This window comes from Eschrichtius robustus, chromosome 1, assembly GCF_028021215.1.
Source record: "Eschrichtius robustus isolate mEscRob2 chromosome 1, mEscRob2.pri, whole genome shotgun sequence".
NCBI classification, from domain to species: domain Eukaryota; kingdom Metazoa; phylum Chordata; class Mammalia; order Artiodactyla; family Eschrichtiidae; genus Eschrichtius; species Eschrichtius robustus.
Window position 1 is genome coordinate 45,984,454 of NC_090824.1, and position 20,270 is coordinate 46,004,723.

At 50.1% G+C, this 20,270-nt stretch overlaps 1 protein-coding gene across 6 annotated transcripts in view; it reads right to left on the reverse strand.

Moving 5' to 3' along the window:
• Positions 1–20,270, reverse strand: part of SAMD4A (sterile alpha motif domain containing 4A) — a 224,660-nt gene that overhangs the window by 11,312 nt on the left and 193,078 nt on the right. For all 6 annotated transcript variants that reach the window (XM_068545287.1, XM_068545313.1, XM_068545268.1 and 3 more), the window contains 5 exons: positions 19,937–20,270; positions 17,595–17,680; positions 12,278–12,396; positions 7,751–7,952; positions 6,301–6,427 (listed from right to left, as the gene is read on the reverse strand). In XM_068545287.1, coding sequence (XP_068401388.1) covers positions 6,301–6,427; positions 7,751–7,952; positions 12,278–12,396; positions 17,595–17,680; positions 19,937–20,270 — 868 coding nt within the window. The remainder of the gene's footprint in view (positions 1–6,300; positions 6,428–7,750; positions 7,953–12,277; positions 12,397–17,594; positions 17,681–19,936) is intronic.

Consider the following 20,270-nt stretch of genomic DNA (forward strand, 5'->3'; position numbering starts at 1 on the left):
CAGAAAAAATCAGCAGTGGGATATGTTCTGAGTGCCTGGGGAGCCTCAGCCTTGCCACTGCCTTCCTGTGTGACCCCGGGAAGCTGTTCCCTTCTTTGGGCCTTAGCTCTCCCATCTGTAAAGTGGGGAAAGGATCCTGCGGCCCAAACTGCAGGCCATTTCCTGGCTCCTTCGCATCTCCACTAGGGGGCGCTTGGGGCCAGAGCGGGGAGGGAATGAAAAATGAGGTTGATGGTTTGGTAGGAGAGGAAGTTGAAACCAATGGCAAAACCAAAGTATTTGTTTTCCTCGAGGAGCTATACATTTCAGCCTTCCCTGCAATCTGTGTTCCCCATTACCAGCTAATTCAGAGGCAGATGTCGTTTCCGTTATTTAAAATTCTCAAAAGAGAAGGTTGGCAGAATGGATCGATATGAAGAACACCGGGGAGCAGATAAGGTTCTTTCTGACACCAGTTCCAGCATCGATGGGTCTGAAAGACAACTGTGCCAGTTCATGAGCAGACAGAGGACGACTGGGCTTCTAGGGAAGCTGGTTTCCCCACACCCGCATCCACCACTGCTCTGAGTAGGGTCGGGCAATTAGACAACCCAGAGGGAAGAGTATTTTAGTATTTTCATCCATTCATGTGAAAATCATATGCATGCAAAAATTAGCAGCCTTCAGGGTGTGAAATCTATAAAATAGAAACACAATTTTATATATAGCCAGTAGGCAAATAAAAAAAAAAAACACCCCAGCAGTTACAGCCATCCATATGCTCATTGTAAAATTTAGTTTACTCTCTAGCACTCCCCTTTAAACAAACACTGTGGAGAGATTTGGATAAATAAAGATGCTCGACATTTGGAGAGAAGTGTTTCAGCTGCAGGATTTCTTGCCAACACGCAGCAAAATGGCATTTTCCAAGCCTGGGATTGCGTGTTCCAAAAAAGGGGGGCTGAGAAATGTGGAGCTCTCTGCTCCAGAATCTCCAAACCCTAGTGGCTGCTCTTTTAGGCTGAAAGTCGGCGTGCTTGCTTTTTATCCTCCAGCTCTCCCTCTGTTGCACGGGGGAGTCATGGCTCCCAATCACTCTCAGAGCAGCTTTGAAAAATTCTAAGTCTTGGAAGAAGCCCGTATGTTCACACTCCAGAGTTTCCTAATAGTGTGACTTTTTAATTGTGTATTTGATAAAAACAGATCCGTGGCATCCCCCTGCACACATGAGACAGCGGGAGACCAGACGGGTGAAGAGCAGCTTCCATCTCGGCTGGAAGCCCTCAGCCACGGGTGGCTTGGTGGGCAGAGCTCTCAATGCCCGGACTAAGCGTTTGGGCAGCTCCTGCCCACAGGTCCACATGGGCCACAGGCCAACTCTTGTCCTTGCTCCTGCTCAGCCTGGGGGCTCATCGCGTTTATCCTGGGCCCCCAGCTGTAACGGACTGGGCAGGTGTAGTTTCGAGTCTTCGGGAGGGCAAAAAGGATAGACTCTGAGCCTTCTGTCCTGTTGCCCTAGCAGGCCTGTTTCCTTAGCTCGGATGGCATCTCTGAGTACGAGGGATTCTTCCCCTCCCCATCAGACTCTTCCAGTATTTAGCATGTATTTGAGGATCCCCAGTTCTAGGATGCCCAAAGTCTAGGCTGATGTGGGACTTTCAAATTGTGCCTTTTCAGAAGTCCCACAAGAACAGGGACTGCCATCATTCAGGCCCAGGGTCAAGAGGATTCCGGAAGGAAGCAGCGCCCTTCCCTAATGAGGTGTTGCTGCAGGGTCCACCTGGGGGACCCCCACGTGGCTTTTTCTTGGCCGAAGCAGCCATTGCAGCTGAGTCTCATGGCTGTGGCACCTGAAGTGTCCTTCTGCCGCTCTCTCCAAGTCCCTGAGGCTGAGGTAAAGGGGCCAATGTTTTTAGGACTTTAGAATAAGAAACAGGTTGGGGCATTCTAGGAAAAACCTTGAGAATCCCACTTTGTCAAGGACAGCTGAGGCCACTCTGCTGAGTAAACCAGGAGGGCTTTGAGTCTGGTTGAGTGAGAAGTGGGTTGTTGGAAGGCGAGAAATTAGGAAAGTCAGGCTCTTGAGGAAGGGGCAGGGAATGCAGAAGTGGGAGCTGCACAGCTGTGATGAGGGGAGGAAGGAAGATAAAGGGAAGGCGGGAACCAAGAGGAAAGGGGGAGAATGGTGTCAAAAGGAAAAGAGATCAGTGCGGGCAGGGAAATGGGCCAATGCGGCCGTGCAGAGCTGGTAGTGGTGGGCGGGCGGCAGGGAACACAGGTACTCAGTCGCTCCCTGAATCTGCTGTGGGGAATGGAGCTCTTCTCTGGGGACCTCACTCCTAGACCTGCAGAACTAAGTGCTGCGGAAATCCTATGGGACCCACGTTTTCACAAAAAACGATGAGGAGACTATGGCACACAACACTATTGTACCATCTTGCCCCAAGTCGGTCTCCCTGAATTTGGCTCTCAGAAGCAGCGGGGCACAGACCCAGCTGGGTTCTTGGCTGTGAAAGAATTGATTCATTTGCCAACCTCTCTGCCCATTCTCTGCCAGTCCTGAGCAGGGCTGTTTGCCTTGGATTACTAGAAGGAGGGAGCAAATGTTGATCAGGTGCTCTAAGTGGGTCCCTGTTCTGGCCTCTGCTTCCGCAGGGCAGCCCCTTCCGTCCCCTCAGTGGAGCCAGTGCACTGACGGCCCTCCCCCTCTCCCCTCTCTTTCTAAAGGCAGTTCTCTGGAAGGAGTCCGAAACTCACTCACACTAAGGAGAAAGGAATGATAACAGCTTTGTGCACTATGCTCCCAGGTATTCTAACGATGGAAGGATTCCAGCCATGAGCCGCTGCACAGGGGAGGTTTGCGATGGAGAACAGATACGTCACATCATGAAATGCTGCCAGGTAAGGCACTGCCTTACCCGTCTCACATCTGGGTGGTCCAGTACCAAAGGTAGTTTGCGCATGGTTTTGTGCAAGGGAAGGATGAGGTCCCCTGTGAGGCTGCCCAGTCTACCTTTCTCCATGCTTTTCCTTTGAAGTCAGCTGCTGGCCCCCTCTGCCCTTTCCTGTCAGGCCCTCTAGGTGGCAAGGAGCCTCCGTGGCCTCCTAGTGTCACGCCAGGGCTGCTCTGAGATCCTCTCTGATCCCAAGGGTGGCGGAGCCCAGGTCAGCAGGCTCTGCTTCCAAGATAAGGTGTCATTCTGCAAGCAGCTTCCAAACTAATTTTCCAGTTGGGAAAACACCCTACCTCTCGGAGAAACATGACCCCTCTCGCCAGGCGCCACCCTGATTTTGAGCTTGTCACCCCCCGGTGATGGTATCAGACCCTGTCCTCCTCTCTCTGGGAGGACCAGCTTCGTGTTTCTTACTCATCCCACAGGCCAGCAAGAGGCAACAATCACCGATGGCTCTCCTGGCTTGTCCTGAGAAACATCTCAAATCTGTCCACATGGGAATGAAGTGAAGAACCACCCCTCCTGCCCTGGCCTCCAAGGGGCCCACGGATTCTGTAGGTCCAGGAAAGAAGGAAGTGTCTCGCAAATTCAAGCACGGTGACTGATGAATTGATATACAACTTGGAGGCTGGTTCTAGCCCCCTGGCTTTTCTTTATTCTTTGGAGACATTCCATCATCTTGATGGGATTATTTTAAGTGTATAGAATCCAAACTTCTTTAGAATGTATTGTAGTCTTCAAGATTTGCTCAGATGGTTCAAAATGGGTGCTTTGAAGACATCTAATGGCCAGGAGGAAACCACTATGTTGGAATGTAGCACAGTTTTCTGAGTATTTAATTTTGGGTTGGTCACACATCTCTATTCCACTTTGCGTTCACAATTACTACTGCTTGTGTAAAGATGAAAGCTGCTTTCTGCCTTCCTGATTTCTGCCTCCCTGATGTGATGCTTATGGTCTAGTCCCAGCCCCTGGCCCTCAGGCCCTAGATGCAAAGGCTGAGGAGGAACTTTCTGCGCCCATGGGGGGACTTTCTGCAGCCTGCTTTCCCTTTAGCCAGGGATCCTGGGTCACAGCTGTGCCCTGCCTTGCCCTTCATGGCCATGTCTCAGGAAGAGCCACCCCACATGGGCCAAGGGTGCTGGGCAGGACTGAGGAGTGGCTTCTGCTGAGCCCTACCCAGGGTATTTGCAATCAGGAAATATGGAGCAGGCCTGTCCCCATGCCGTGGTTACTAGAAATGCCGTGGCTCATCAGGGCCTTGCTGGAAGTGGGTTTGTCATGCTCAGGTGAGAGGTTAATTAAAACAACAGCAACAACAATAACCCAAGGGTTCTAGGGTTCTAGAGTTCTAAGTCCAGTATGGGAAGAACATTATTGAGAGACTTGCAGATAACTACCAGGAAAACTGAAAACAGTTGGAAGTGCTGCTTCTGGAGATGGGACTATGGGCTGGGAGGGGAGGGCAGGGGGAGTCACTTTCTCTTACAAGCCGTTTGGTATTATTTGATTCTTTAACTGTGGGAACAAGAGGCTTCATGGGAAGAGGGTGGAAACAATCTTAGGGTCATAGCTGACCTGAGCATAAGCCAACTGTTCAGCATTGCTGTATAACAGCAGAGGGGAAACATAGTGCAGATGTAGGATTCATATCAACAGACCCAAATGGTTCTTCTCCCAGGGATGGCCCAGCTCTTCCTGGTGGGCCTGGTCTGCCCAATTAAGATGGGGGACAAAGAGGATGACTGAGGACTTGGAAGAGAGGTTCAGGGAGGTAAAAAGAGGTAGGAAAGAATGGAGAAGGCCACAAGTGTGTTAGGATTGGAAGAGCGTGGTCGGCTACGCGAGGGCTCCCATGAGGTTGCACGGTGGCTGGGCTGCAGTCCTGGGGCTGAGGTCAGGGTGAACTATTCATTTAAGGTGAAAGGTCTCGTGCCCAGGATGTCTTCAAATCTTGTCCAGATTCTCTTGTTACTGGCAATGGATCCTACATAATTCTACATGAAAACAGAGGCTGGGACTAAATGACCCAGGGAGAGGGCCTTCACAACCCCCAAATTTTATCAAGTATTTCTTCCTGGGAAGAAAAATAGCAAGTATCAAAATGAAGAAAAGGAGCTTTAAAACAAAAATGCACGAATATGTATAGAGTTCTAGAAGTCAAGAAGCAACTTTCAACCAGCATCTGGAGTATGTGGGTGTCCCCTCCTTTCCTGACATACCTTGTGCCCGGGTGGTTCCCTGCTATCAACACCCGCCCTTCTCCCTCGTGGCCTCTCCTCCTCCAGCCTGCCCGCCCTTCACTCCTCCATGCTTAGCCCTGTCTCACCCCCTACTGCTCAAAATCTTTTATCGATTCCCCACTGAGAGCAGCTGGAGTCTGAGCTCCTCGGCCTTGGATTCAGGGTCTCACCTTCGGCTGCAGTCTTTCCAGCTCCCTTGGTCTACTTGCCGCTACTTCAGCCTGACCCCTCTGCCGAGCCGCCGCGGGACTCGCCGTGGGACTTGATACCCTTGCAGTCTTGCTCTCTTAGCTCCTTCGGCTTGCAACGCCACCCTCCTCTTTCCATCTCTTCACCCTCTGCTCCCTGAAGCTCACCTATGACTCTAAGAAGCTTCCTTGCCCACCCAGGCCACAGTGACATTTCCCCTCAGACTCCTGTAAGACATGGTACAGAGCACGTCTACCCAGGGTGAGGACCTTCTTCCAGGTGCAACCCATGTAGTAATTGCTTGCGGGGCTTTGTATGACTCATGGAGTCTAAGAGGTCACTGTCTGCACAGAAAAAGGGGCAGGCATCTGTTGGCCTGCACATGTATGTAATTCTGGCTACTCTGTTTGAGGAGGCGTGGTCAAAGGTGAAATTGACACGAGGTGCACCAAGCTGCTCTTTAACCAAGTAAAGGGAAGATGGCTGGACCAGCGGTCACGTGTGCAAGGAACTCCCAAACCAGGGAGAGGTCTCTCAGCATCAGCACCGTCAAGTTTTCTTTCTCTGTCTCACTATCTACACATTCCCCCACGTATATACCAACGACACACACACTACACATGAAACCCCTCCCAACTCCCCCCTGAAAACCCCCCAGTAATATCTCTGGGTTAATCAATCTAGAAATATAACTAGGATCAAAAACACCCCCAACAGATCGCAACCAACTCGAGCTCCGTGTGCTGGCTCCCAGCCAACCAGCCGCTATTCATGCTGGCAAGGCACGGTTTAAAAAAGGAAAGGCTTCTATAAGCTCAAAAGAATGCATGGTGACAGTTGAGGCTAAGCACTTTCTGCCTGGGTTCACTGGGGCATCTATTTTGGCGACCTGGCCTCCCCGAGAGGAGAGCGAGGGATGGAGGGCTGGGCCCTACCTGGCTGCTGGAACATCAGCATATTCTGTGGTGAAGTGTGCACAGGCAGCGAGCGGGTCCTTTGGACTGAGCTGTGGGTGCGGCTTGGCATGCTATTGCTGCCCCCGGGGTTGGCGAACCAGAGGTTCTAGGGAGAAACACGAAAGCAGAACCCGTTAGTCCGGACACCTGGGGGGGCCCCCAGCCAGAATCCAGGAGGCAAGTACCCTGGGAGGACTCTCTGCTAATTTCTGAGAAAGGGCTTATAGGCCAGCGCAATCCATCTGCTTATTTAGAGAGAGGGGCTTCAGATTCCGTTCAATCTCCCCCTTCCACCCCCGGCGAAACCTCCTCAGCCCCAGTCTCCTTTCTAAGCCTCAGCTTAATCTGGACACCAATCTCCCTTGCTAGCTCCAAAACTCTTTTTATCCCTTCTGTTGCCTTTGCTTTTCCTATCACTTTTCTAGGAAATGGGGGGAGTTCTATAAATGTCTGCAACGAAGAGCACAAACTATTTCAGGGCTCTCATTTGATTTTCTCTGTGAGATTCTTACAATTTACTACAAAGCAAGGAGGAGAAAAAAGAACCTCTCAGCTGGCAAAGAGCTGGCACAACTCAGCTTCTGTGTTTATTATTACGCGGGTGTCCTAGCAGTGATTTCCTCTTGGACCCATCTGGGGGCTTCCCACAATGGTCAGAGAGTGGGGCTTTTTCCTACCCTGTGCTGCGTCCCTGGGGGGAGTGAATCTTGCCCGTCTTGCCAGGAACTGTTTCCTGTTTTTAAATCAAGCTCTCATCCCTTAGTTTCTCATGACAACCCAGAACCTCAGACTCACTTGGTGTCCCTCTACCCCCAGCCCCGCCCTGCAGAGTCCCCACAAAGCAGGGGCTACACAGGTGGGAGGCACTGGGTGGGAGGGTGGGACTAATGGGACGAGGAGCCAGGGGACAGAGGTTGGCTCTAAATCCCACGGCGAGAATCTCTGGCAGCCTGGCCTTGACCGACTGAGAATGTTTCAATTCTCCCTCTGACAGCCTTTCTCAGGCTCCTTCCTGTGGGTTCTCCACCACAGCTGGGACCACGACAAAGGAGCTATTTGCCTCAGATAAAAAGGCTAAGAAAGCCCTTAGATGCTCTGGAAGCCAAATTTGGAAGGCAGTGGGATCTGCTGGGGCAGGTCAAGGATCAAGGCAAAGAAGAAATAGGTCTTGCATTTCTTCCTGAAGGCCCCCCGTGTGCAGGGCCCCCAAGGTTAAAGCGGTCGTGGGGCAGCCTACACAAATCCCCACAAAGCCAGTTGCTGCCGTGGCCTCGCTTTGTCTTCCCGAGAAACAGTGCAAACAACCTCTGAGCCACAGGGACAACTGTCCTCAGTCTAGCCCCCCTGGGCCTCTCCTCTCGCCTTGGGGTTGTCTGGGGGTACGTCCTGAGCCGGGCCCGCCCACCCTCCTCCCCGGGGCCAAGCAGACCTGTCTTCCTTGTTTCATGATGGTGGGGTTGGCTGTGGTGTTGCGCTGGGTGGAGCTGACGAATCCGCTGGTGCCCAGGAGGCCAAGGCGGGCGGAAGGGACATTCCGGGAGGGGATCTGGTACTGGCGTGGGTTCCGTCTGCCCATGCCACCGCCCACAGAGCCAGCCGTCGGGAGGGAGTTGGACTGCCCGAAGCCGCGGCTGTGAGAGCCAAGAGGGAAGAACAGAGGCCATCAGTCACCCTCAGCCCTTCCCAGCCCCCGGGCTGCCAGCAGGATGCCTCCTTGGGGTCTGCTCACAGTTTGACCGTTATGAGGTCTATGGGGGTCAGGGTTCTATGACTAAATGACAGCTAACATCTGAGAGCTAACATCACGGGCACCGCCCTGGGACTTTGATGTTGATTCTTCAATCCTCACGACAATCCTATGAAGTAGGCACTCTATCTCCATTTACAGCTGGAGAAGTAAAACAGAGAGCTTAATAATTTCTCAAAGGTCACACAGCCATTGGGGGGCAGGGCTGGAATATGAGCCCAGAAGGTTAACCCGTGTGCCCTACAGCCTTCTTCCACTGTGTCACGGGCCCTGAGCACTCACGTTCCCGTCAAGAGGCCACACAGCAAGAAAGCGGCGGAGCCAGGATCTGTGCCCCTTCCTTCAGACCACAGTCCGGTTCTGATGTCTGTCTGTACAGCAGACTTGGAAGGAGTGGCCTCTGAGCCCCACTAGGATGTAAGCTCCATGAGAAAAAAGATGGTGTCTGTCCTCATCAATCCTGCAGGTCCCCCCTGCCTGGATCAGCTCTTGGCAGTAAATGCAGGTTGCGTGAACGAGTGAATGAGTCTCTGGCGTTATAATCACCTCTCCAAATGGGAGAGCTGACCCCATGTCTAGGGCTCTGACTCCAGGTGAAGAGGAGCGATATGAGAATGAAGATGATGATGTTTGCAATCGCTCTGGACCTAGGACACCAACTGCTCCCCACTCCTCAGGCCCTCCCCGCAGAAAGACCCGGAGGTCACAGGCTTCGCCTGGGTCCACGCAGGGAGGCGGCCGCGGACCCGTGGCATCATGCTCGGACACCGTGCTCCCATTGGTCTGGTGACCTCAGCGCTGAAGAACTCGTCCTCTCCAGCAGGCCTCAAGTTCTGGGAGGGTGCACAGCAGCCAGCAGGGTTTCAGGAACCAGCACATTCTTTCCAAGAAGAGTCAGCTTTAGTCATTCACTGATGTTTCAGTCAAAATGCTTTACCTCCGATGGCCACAAGATGGAATAGACTCGCTTTCCCAGCTACACAGGGGAGGTTTGTACCAAGCCTGTGAGGAGACTCCAGGAGACAGGGCTGACGTAGTTTAACCAGATGATGGGGAGGGGAGGTGCTGCAAAACAGTTATTTCCTGAGGGAGAGAGAGGTGTGTGTGTGTGTGTGTGTGTGTGTGTGTGTGTGCGTGCGCGTGTGTGTGTGTGTGGTGGGGTGGAGTATCTAAGTCATCAGCACAGTTGATCTCAGAAAGTGTTTCTTCCTTAGAATTCCTAAATTTCCTGGGGGGCGGGGGAGCAGGGAAGAGAACGCCACAGTGAGCTGGTGGCAACTGATTTCTGGGCTGTGTTTTTCCACTTCTAGGCTTTTGTGACCCAAAAGAATGGTTCCCGATTCCAGTCAGAGGCTCACGTACACATGGTGAGAAGGACACTCACAGGTTCTAGGTCTCTTGGTTTATCTCATTCTTTCTCCCATTTCCCCCCTTTCTTCCTTCTTTTACTAAGGTTTAAAATGTTTGGTTTGAAAGAAGAAATTCGGGCCCAGAGGAGTAGAAGTAATCTCAAGTGATGGAAGAGACCTCCTCTGGAGTATGGACAACATGTGACAGGTGGGGACAAGGATCAAGTGGCTGTTTTTTTGGGTTTTTTTTGTTTTTTTGTTTTTTAAACTATGAAAACTAGTCCTTTGGTTTTTGGAGTCAGAATTTTGGCCACCTGGTATGATGATTTAGTATTCTCCTAAGATTTTTCCTTATTTAGTGCAGACAGCTTTTTTGCTCATCTTCCTTTTTGGTTGGATTTTTCAAAAGTTATTTCATATGCAAAACAGAGCAGTCAGCGAGTGATGCAAAAATGATTTGTGCTTCCAGGCAGGCAAGACTATATTCTTAAGCAATATAATGTAGGCAGAGGATTCTGTAATGGGACACTTAGTCACGGGAGAAACGTGGACTCCTAAAGTTAGCATTCACAGAGCTGGTAGAGCCCAGAACATTTTGGGGATAGGCTGGACGGAGGGGAGAATTTGGTTCGGCCATCAAATGATGGTGGATCTCACCGTGGTGTCCTAAACTTGGTTATTACAAAGTCAGACTTATTGAGGGTTGCCACTGCTGGTAACCAGAGTGAAAGCTTAAGTCACTTAAGATCGCTAGGCTTAATGAAATAATCATTCTTTCTAGGGAGGGAACAAAGTGACAAACGTAAGTTTTCATTTCTCATTTTCTTGCTCTGCCCATCTGTGTCTTTCTGTGCTTTCCTAAATCTAACCAACTGAGTTCATTTCCTTGAAATGCATGAGAAGACTGATAAAATAACATTAATAAGAACCAATTAATTTGGGATTTGTGATAGTTCAAGGAGGGGCTGGGCTGCAGTTACCTTTGTATTATGGGAAAAACAGGTCTTCAAAGCAAATTAATAGCATAAAAAGATCCCAGAGGTAATATTTATGAGAATGAATTATTTTCTGGAGCTTTAGCAACTTCCAATTGACCATCCATAATTGATGACTGAATTCATTCAGATCTAATCAATAAAAGGAGGACCAATCTGGCAAACCTTGGGTTAGCCCAATTCAAGCGTCAGTTAATTACACTGTAGAGAAGTCAAGGTTAAGGGCAACAGTGATGTGGACCAAGGACAAAGCAGGGCAGACAGAAGCAGCGGATGGCACTTTGGGGAGGAGGAGCAAAGAGCCTGAAAGCTCTGTTTTCATCGTCAACTTCTGAATTCCTTCTTCCTCTTGGAACTTGTCTCCCAAGGGCCTGGTGTTGCAAGAGGGGTCCGGATCTTCCTCCTCTTTCTTGGGGGTTTTGCTGACCTTACAAGAAGAGGGAGAGCCTGGGAAGGGGGCAGCCTCAGGGAAGAAGGCTAAGGAGCAGGGCTTGCCTTTCATCTGGGCCCCCAGGAATCCTCAGGGTGCACAGGTGGTCCAGCCCAACCCTCCAGGGAGGCTTGGGGCCAAGGAGCTGGCAATAGAGTATTGTTTTGTCTGACTCTCTTTTCTGCACATCATCCGGGGACCAGGAGAGCTGCCCGCAACCGCAGAGGTTAAGAGCACTGACTCTGGAGCTGGCGCTGGCCTGCCTGGTCCAAATCCCGGATGCCACTGCCTCCCAACTCTTCTGTAAATTGGGGTTAATAATAGCACCTCTACCTCATATGGCTGTTGCAAGGATTAAATGTATTAATATTCTTAAGTGCTTGGATACCCACTTGGCACAAAGTACATGCTAAATGTTTGTTTAATAAATAACTGTGTTATATATGCTGGAATATGATAACACTTCAATTTTTACATTAATCTTCAATGAAGACTTTTCACAAATTCCAACTGGCCTTATCTCCCTGAAGTAACTTATAAAACAGTGATGTTTCAAGGCACACTTATGCAAATAAATGCCAAACATTTTAACACGGACCGAGCTTCTACATATGCACTGAGAAATGAATTCAGAACTTTCTAGGTGCAAGCGAAAAAAATGAGTATTTATCTGCTCATGTTGAAAAAAAGTAAAATAGAATGTTGATTTTTCAGCATATCTGCATCATCATCATTCCCTTGTCTCCCCCAAAACTCCCTGTCATTGTTCAAGGCTTCACTCTACCCCTCCCCGTGATTCCTCCCCCAGATTGTCACTGTAATTCACCTTTAATATGCAATTAGATTCCTCAATTTCAAACCAGATTAAGGTAATGGGTTCTAAAGTACGACGAGGCTTATGTTTAACTGCATCCAAGAAGCTGAAGTACTATGAAAAATCAAGAATGGTACCGCTTTACTCTTAGATTGCAGCTCAGACCAAAATAGACCAGCACTGGGCTCTTCACCCTGCCACCAACTATAATTAGCTTGTCTGCAGCAAGAAGGGAGAAAAAATTACACTACCACTTAAGGTGCGGAGAGAACAACCCGTTTTTGTCCTTTCAGAGCCCCCTGTTGTGGATAAACCACCAAGTGTTTTGTGGGCATTCATTAAATCATACCCACTCCCCACTCGATGCCCACCCGGACTAACACCGTCATTTTGACCGTGTAAATTGAGTTGCCGAAGATCACATTCAGCTCTTCCTCTGGGAATCCTTTCCCTCTACAGCTTTTTCCCAACCCCACCTGTTTAAGGAATGAGATCTGGACTTGTCATAGGGCGCCCTGATAAACAAGGAATGATGCCCTGTGTAGTCCTGCCCCTGGAACCTAAGCAGACAGTGAGGTACTGGAACCACCACGCATTACAAAGACTGAAATCCCAACATACTTTCTTTGCTGTCGATATCCTGATATGTCTAGAAGGGTTTTCCGAGGGAAAGACCGAAAGAGCTTCTGCACCTGCTGTTTCCATGACAACAATCGTTTTTTCTGTGTCTCTGTAAATGCCTGCAAAAACAAACAGGACTTTTTAATGGGTGACGCAGCCTGGCATTAGAGGGAGAAACACGCGATTAATAGGGGAAACGTAGGAGTCCTCCAGCTGCCTTTTCTTCACCTTGTTTCCAACCTGGTCCAAACAGCAGTCAGTTTTATTTGGGAGCTGCCTGTACTGACAATTCAAGTTATTTGACATTGGAGGCGCCTGGTAAGGTACATGCCTTAAGCTTTTGACAACCCTCGATTTTGGTTGCATTTCTGGCAAATCCATACCCACCTTCCACTTGCCCCTGACTCCACTCTGGACTCTGTTTATTAACCAAGAATGAATTGCAAAATTGATTGTTGACTACTCGGGCTTTTACAGGCATTTTCATAATCCATGGAAATGCTAAACCACTCCAAAAAATCAATCTGCTTGATGGTGTGTGTTCACCCTGGAGTGGTCTGTGGGGCTTCAGAAAAGGGAATGTACTCTCTGCGTGTCTGGGCTCTGCTGAGAAATCTCCAGTTAAAGGGCCCCATGCTCTACACAACCCCAGGGCACCATTCCTCACCTAAATTTTGTCTAAGGTTTAGGAAAATGGGTAGATCTGATGCCTTCTCAAGTCTTTTCTAGTAAAACAGGTGTTTGGGGATGCTTTGCCTACTGCCCCATACGTAACGCACTCTCACCTATATCACGTGTCTTTGTGTGTACAGCCTATGTACTCAAGCGCAGCCCAGGGAAGGACTTCACAGGGGCTATGAGACCCCAAGGCGGGGACTCTCAAATTCATGATATATTAGGATCCCACCAGGAGACTGTTAAAATGCAGATTTCTGAACCCCCTCCCCCAACCAGAGCCTGATTTCATAGATATGGAGAGGAGTCTAGGGGGTTTGTGTTTGCAGCAAGTGCCCTGGGAATTCTGCTGCAGATAGGCCATGGCCATGTAGTGTTCTAGATGGTGAGGACCACACATGCAATATAGGAAACCCCTGTCAAGTGCCTAGAACTGTGGTCCACGCACTGTCATAAATCCACCAGATCTGACTGATTAGCAGTAACAGTGATGGAGATATCATACCCAAGTAGTTTTGTCAATAAAGCATGAAATACTTTAAGTAGAAATAAATGAATACTTAGAGTAACAGACTATATGTCTGTTTCCCATAAAGGAAACAGATTCCTTAAACAGACAGAAAAAAATGACAGCTTTATTTTCTTCCAATGACATTTCATCTTTAAGGACCTGAACACAGGAGAGCTATGTGAACAAAAGCAAGAAGATGTTAGTCATATTGTGGAAAAGGTACTGACGACTTGCCAACCCCTTCCTCCTGGGTGACCTTAGCCAGATGCCACTGAGCAGAGTCATCAAGGAGGACTTCCCCAGCAGGCACTCAGTGCCCCGTTAGAGAAAAATGTGCTGACACGCCTTAAGGTGCATGGTGGATGGTCTCACGGCTAAGAGGTGAGTATGTGGTTCTCCTCTGTGGTCCCTCTCATTTGCTGGTTATGCTCAGCGAGTGTCCAGCTATACAGGAATAGCTCCAAAAGCTGCAAAAGGCAAGCATTTCTGCTAGACTAATAAAGGGACGGGTAGATTCTGCTTTTGACCAGCTTATTCAGCCAAATGTTGAGCGAGGACACAAGATGCAGGTGTGCTGCTCAAGATGACTTGGGGAGGAGAGTCCAGCCCAGTGGGTCAGTGGAAGCCTCTGGATGCAAATGGGCAGGGCTCGAATCCCTGCACATCTTTTTTTTTTTTTTTTTTTTAAATTAATTAATTTATTTTTATATTTATTTATGGCTGTGTTGGGTCTTCGTTTCTGCACGAGGTCTCTCTCCAGTTGCAGCAAGCGGGGGCCACTCTTCATCGCGGTGCGCGGGCCTCTCACTGTCGCGGCCTCTCTTGTTGCGGAGCACAGGCTCCAGACGCGCAGGCTCAGTAGTTGTAGCTCACGGGCCTAGTTGCTCCGCGGCATGTGGGATCCTCCCGGACCAGGGCTCGAACCCGTGTCCCCTGCATTGGCAGGCAGATTCTCAACCACTGCGCCACCAGGGAAGCCCCCCTGCACATCTTTATGCAAGTTCCTTTACCTGAGACTCAGCTCCTTCTAAAAACTCAGGTTAATAATACCTCATCAAAGGGATGTTGTAAGGATTAAATGAAATTCACACACAAAGGGCACTTAGGACACTCAGAACACGCCTGGCTCTTCGTCATGGTTCACTGTGTGCTGCCCACAGACGCTCTGACTAGGTTTTTCGGTTGCATGGACCGACCCTTTGGTGGCTTCATAAGCTTTGGTATTCAACCATGCCTTAAACTCCAACCAATGACTTCGAGGTCTCAAAACTACAACATTGAGCTGGTCTGGAGCCCACCTGAGTTTCCAAGTGACAAAGGAGTAAATGGCTCACTTTACAGATGTGCATTCAAAGTGCTTCCAGGGACACTGGTTCATATGTGACATTTCCCATGGTGGCCAAGAGCACCCAAGAAGATGGAAATGTTTACGCCCCCTCAGAGAGGTCAGCTCAGCCACTCAGCAGCGGGCCAGCAGCTCACATAGCTGGGGCTGCAGATGGGAACGGGCCCCTTAGGCGTGCTCAGTGTGTGGCTCTTCTTCTCAGTCCTGGGAGCTGTGGCTGGGAGGCCTGGAGAGGAGCTAGACCATGGCTGGTAATGAGCAATTTCTGAGAGCTGGTTCCCGTGTGTGCCTGCAAATAGCACTCAGTTGTGGGAGCTCTGCTCTCGGCTGGGATGCCAGCACCTCACCTCAGCCCGCTCCAGGCAGCTCTGGGCTGCGCTGGCAGCAGCTTCCTCGGGGGCTGGAGGGGAAGGAAGACTCCACACTCCAGAATGCCCAGACACAGCCGGTCAGCCACTTCTGAGCTCTCTGTCCCTGTCAGGCCCAGACCCATATGTCTGTCTGGATGAAGATGTGTCCTACAGCTCTTGTGGCTGGATTACAGGGGTCATAAAGGGGGCAAGAGCTCGTCTTCCCAGAACCTTCTCAAGACGGCGAGGAGGCGAGAAGCCTGGGCTTATAATCCAGGAGACGAAGCGACTGGTCTCAGAAATAAGATTCAGAACTTTCCTGTCCTTTTACTCCTCTAGGGAGTTGGCTCCTTTGTCCCTGGGGAGGAAGGAAGGTGTCTCGGCAGTCAACACCCTCCCATCCACTGGCTAAAGAACAGCACGATCGGGAGGGAGCCCTGGGTCTCGGAGCCCCGGCCAGTCTTCAGCCCGGATGGAGACTGTGCCTCGACAGGGCCTCACAGGGAGGGTGGGTTCTGCACACACAGAATAACCCGAGGCTGTGGAAAATTATTCACACGTGTTTCCTCTACTCAAATTCAAATCATAAAAAGCCTCAAACACCATTTTCCCTCCCGAAGCAGAGAGCAGGCCCCTGCATCCTGACACGCATGCAGGCAAGCAGACGGGGCACGAGCTCCTTTCTGCGCGTGACTCCTGTCAGCGACGCGCCCCCCTCCACTGCAGTCAGGGGAGATGAGCCCACACGGGGCCACCTTGGCGCCTGTCACTTGGAGCTCCAGGGAGGAAAAGGGGAAAGACACAGAAAGGAGAGCCAGGATGCCCAGGGAGGGCATGCATGACGGCAGGAAAGGGAGAAGCACCAGCGTCGGGGCTGGCGTGGACCAATTAGGAAGCTAGTGCGCCATCCAACGGAGGCAGCTGCAGGGCTCGTTACTCTGTCTCCTGGGCTCAGCAGACTGGAGGCGAGGTGGGAGGGAACTTGTCCTCCAGTATCTTCAAGGCTCAGTGCTGAGCGTGGGCGTGGGAGAGGAAGCAGGGTTCTGGTTTGCTTTTTCAGAAATTTAAATGCTCCCCTGATCAGACCCCGCTGAAGCCTACTCCAAGCGTCCTCCTCCCCTCCGAGCGCTGTTCCCTCTGCCTGACTGCTCTCTTCCGCTTCCTCACGGACCAAGTCTTTCCCACTAAGATTCTGCTCGCCTTTCAGGTCTAGCTTGGACGGAGTGCCTCGGGGCTCTGGGTGGGTACCCACCACACCTCCTGGGCTCCAGTTCCTCGGAGGTGGCCTTATTGTCATATGTGTGATGACCTGTTTTCCTTTTGTCTCACTCACTCCCCTCCCACAGGGAGCTCCCTAGCCAGGGGCACGACCTAGGTGCTTAATAAATATCTACAGAATGAATGAGCTCTAAAATCCATCCCCTGTTCTTGCCTTCTCTCCTTCCTATTGTTTTTTTGCTGGCCCAAATGAGAGCAGCGTCAGGATTGGACACTGAAAAGGGTGAGTGGGAGGTTGGGTGGAGGCTACCTAGAGATTGTCATACTGAGTGAAGTAAGTCAGATAGAGAAAGACAAATATCATATATCACTTATATGTGGAATCTAAAAAAATGGTACAAATGAACTTATTTACAAAACAGAAACAGAGTCACAGATGTTAAAAAAAAAAAAAACTTACGGTTACCAAGGAGGAAAGCGGGGTCTGGGGGAGGGATAAATTGGGAGATATTGGGACTGACATAGACACACTACTCTATACAAAATAGATGACTAATACGGACCTGTTGCATAGCACAGGGAACCCTACGCAATACTCTGTAATGACCTCTATGGGAAAAGAATCTAAAAGAGAGTGGATATATGTATACGTATAGCTGATGCACTTTGCTGTACAGCAGAAACTAATGCAACATTGTAAATCAGCTCTACTCCAATAAAAATTAAAAAAAATAAAAACAATTCCTATAAGAATCACAAGTCAAAATACAGCAGACTAACCACCAAACCACATACAACATACACACAGACACACATTATCTCTTCTGAACGCTCTCCTTTTCTCCCCGCCCTCCTCCAATTTTCCTGAGCTCAAAGGGAAAATGTTTCCACACCCCCGGGGCTAGGTGGCAGGACTGTGGTCGGCCACCCCAGGCTCAGTCCCTCGGGCAGGCTTCCGGAGCCGGACGTTTCTCTCAGGCATTTGCCCCCAAGTCAGAGCTCAGTCCAGGCGAAACTTTGGACCCCAGAGTAATATGCAAGCTGCGTTTAGGTTTGAAGCCACCACAGCCAAGTTCTGCCCGAGCTATTATTAATGACCGCCCCCCACCCCGCTCAAACACAAGGTGTTGGACACCCGAATGATCACAGCACAGAAACTCTGAGAACCACTTCTAAGCAATAAGAAAAAGCAGTTTCGTGAAACCTGTCACTACTCACCTCATGGATTAGACACTTGTCTATGAGCTGTAAATAGGAACTTATATTCTCCTCGTCGGGTCTGGAGACCAAGAGTTGTGTGCACACTGGGAATTAAAAAAAAAAAAAGGGAAGGTGAATTACAGAAATGCACACCCATCCTAACCTCTGAGATCTGCCTCTGATTTCCTTTCAGGACCAATATTTTGAGAGATATGTGTGACTGTGGCTTTATGTCACGTTCACAAAAAAGGCCAGGAGGCTCCTCATTCCACTGAAGTCAAAGGCTTGGTCACCACAGGAGCCCTTGCCTCCAGAAGCCCCTTTGGTTAATTCCACGCATACCATTCTATATTAAGCCTTCTGCAACCCAGCCCGAGACAGACACTCTGGGAGAGGAAGAATGCAGCAGAGTCCCCGAGCCCTGTCTTTGAAAGAGGTTCCTTTTGAGAGGGAGTTCAAAGGCATTAAAGACCATCAGCCCTTATCAGAGAGCAAGAGCCATAATTTTATGAATGAGCCGCACATCTCATTTGGAGGAGTGAGGCTGGCACATCTTTTAGGATGTGAGGTGTGTGGGCATGCACATGAGCAGGGAGCCTGCTACTCAATCAGAGGAGGGTGATTTTCTCAAAGCGATACCCACATTTATACATGCACAGGCTCACATTCACCTACACACTCAAGTAAGTTCTCATAGAGACAGAGCAGAGCTAGTCTGCAGGTGGAGGACACCCCGCCCCACCCCCACCCCCGGACAGGTCATGGCCATGCTAGTGTAGCCCATTCTATTCTCATCCTAGAGGTCCTGATGCTCTGATTTTGATGGGAATGTTTAGAAGGCCAGGTGGAGATGGTTGACCAAAGACGTCAGTAAGAAGTAAAAATGCCTCGCCATGAAGCTTGAAACCGGGCATCAGGATTCCTTTCTCTCCCTAATCCTGCATAACCAATCTGTCATAGAATCCCATTTATACCATTTCACATAGATTTTCAGTATAGCATTGTTGGTAAAAACAAAACATGGAAACCATCTCAATGTCCATTCACTGTGGCCCTGTTAAATTACGGTTTATGCATACAGGGGAATAGTATGCAGCCTTTAAAAAAGAATGAGGTAGTGCTTTTGTATTGCTAGAAATACTGAAAGCATATAATGTAAAAAAAACAAGCTGCAGAGAAACATGTAAGCAAGACCTGTTTGTGTGTAAAAAGGATGCTCATGGGCTTATATATGATTATAATGTTTCTGAAGGGATATTCCGCACCGTTTAGAGTGGTTACCTCTCAGGAGGAAGATGGCAGGGCCTGGGGTGGAGGTGGGCGTATTTTTCGCCTTTCACTATTTTGTTTAGCTTTGATTTTTTATGTAGAGCATGAATTAATTTTATAATTTATTTGAAAGTAGTTAAATTTTAAAAAGACACCATGTCAGAGGACTGCGAATCCCCTGAGGGCAGAGCCCACATGGGTCTTGTCACAGGGAAGGGGGGTGACGCACCACACTCTCAGATAACCACGCCCACCTGTACCTCCACCCACGGGGCCATCTGCTCTAATCCACACAGCAAAGAGCCCACTTGGGGTTGGGGGAGAGTGAGAAGGTGGCGGGACCCACCCTGACCAGGAAGCGACTGGCATTTCAGCTCCAAGGGATGCTACAAACCATCTCCTCTGCGCCAGATTTCTACAGATTTCAGTCTTTTTAAGGACACGTACTACAGGGAAACTCTCACTGCGCCTATAAGATTCAGCTGTCCGTTTCGTTAGAACCCAGTCTTAAATGGTCTGAAATATTGCACAATGGAAGAGAAAAAAACTTGTTTCCCCTTCCCAAAGGAAAAGTACTGGTATTCACTACATTTTTTAAATAATCGAGATTTTTTTGAGAAATACCCCATCAAGCACAAATTATTCTAGTGTCAGACAGGGTCAAGGATATATGCATAAGGGCCGGGCACAGGGCAGTCACAGGCAGAAGGGGCGCTCTTACCCAAAGGACCACGTGGGTAAGCCACAGCGTGGCTGTGGTACCTTCTGTGGCCCGTGGGAAGGCTGCCTTCAGCCTGAGGGTCCAAAGGCCCAATGAGCGCTCCGCCAGCAGGGCCCAGCAGGCCCTGGTCTGAGGAAGTGGGAGAGAAGGGAGCCAGGGTGAAGGAAGACGCCTTTGGGGATCAGAGAGCTTGGAATTCAGATCCAAATACCTTAACCTCTCCGGGCCGCACTTTCCCCATCTGTAAAATGGGCTAATGACATGTACTCTGGTAGTTCGCCCAGCACCCCGGGGAAGGTCCTCGGGAACTGGGAGCTCTGGTCAGTGGTGTCGAGAAGAGGAAAGGGGAGGCGGGAGAATCGGGTCCTACCTTTCCCCATGACACGTGTGAACTGCCCAGGGAGATCCCCCTCTGGCAGGGGGGTGACAGCCAGCTCCCCGTCACAGCTGCTCAGCTGGTGCGGTTGGAGCCCGCCACTGGCCCCAGCCGAGGCAGTGGCCGTGGCTCCGGCGGCCGCGGCGCTGTCTTTGCAGTCGGGGCTCTGGCTCTCCGGGCCCATCAGCGAAGGCGGGTGTGAGGCCTGGGACTCGCGGCGGCGAGCCTCGGGGGTGGCGCTCGGGGAGCTGTAGGCCTTGATGGGAGTCAGGATCATTTGGTGCAGCTCCTGGAGGGGGATGCGCAGGTTGCCCCCCTCGATGATGTC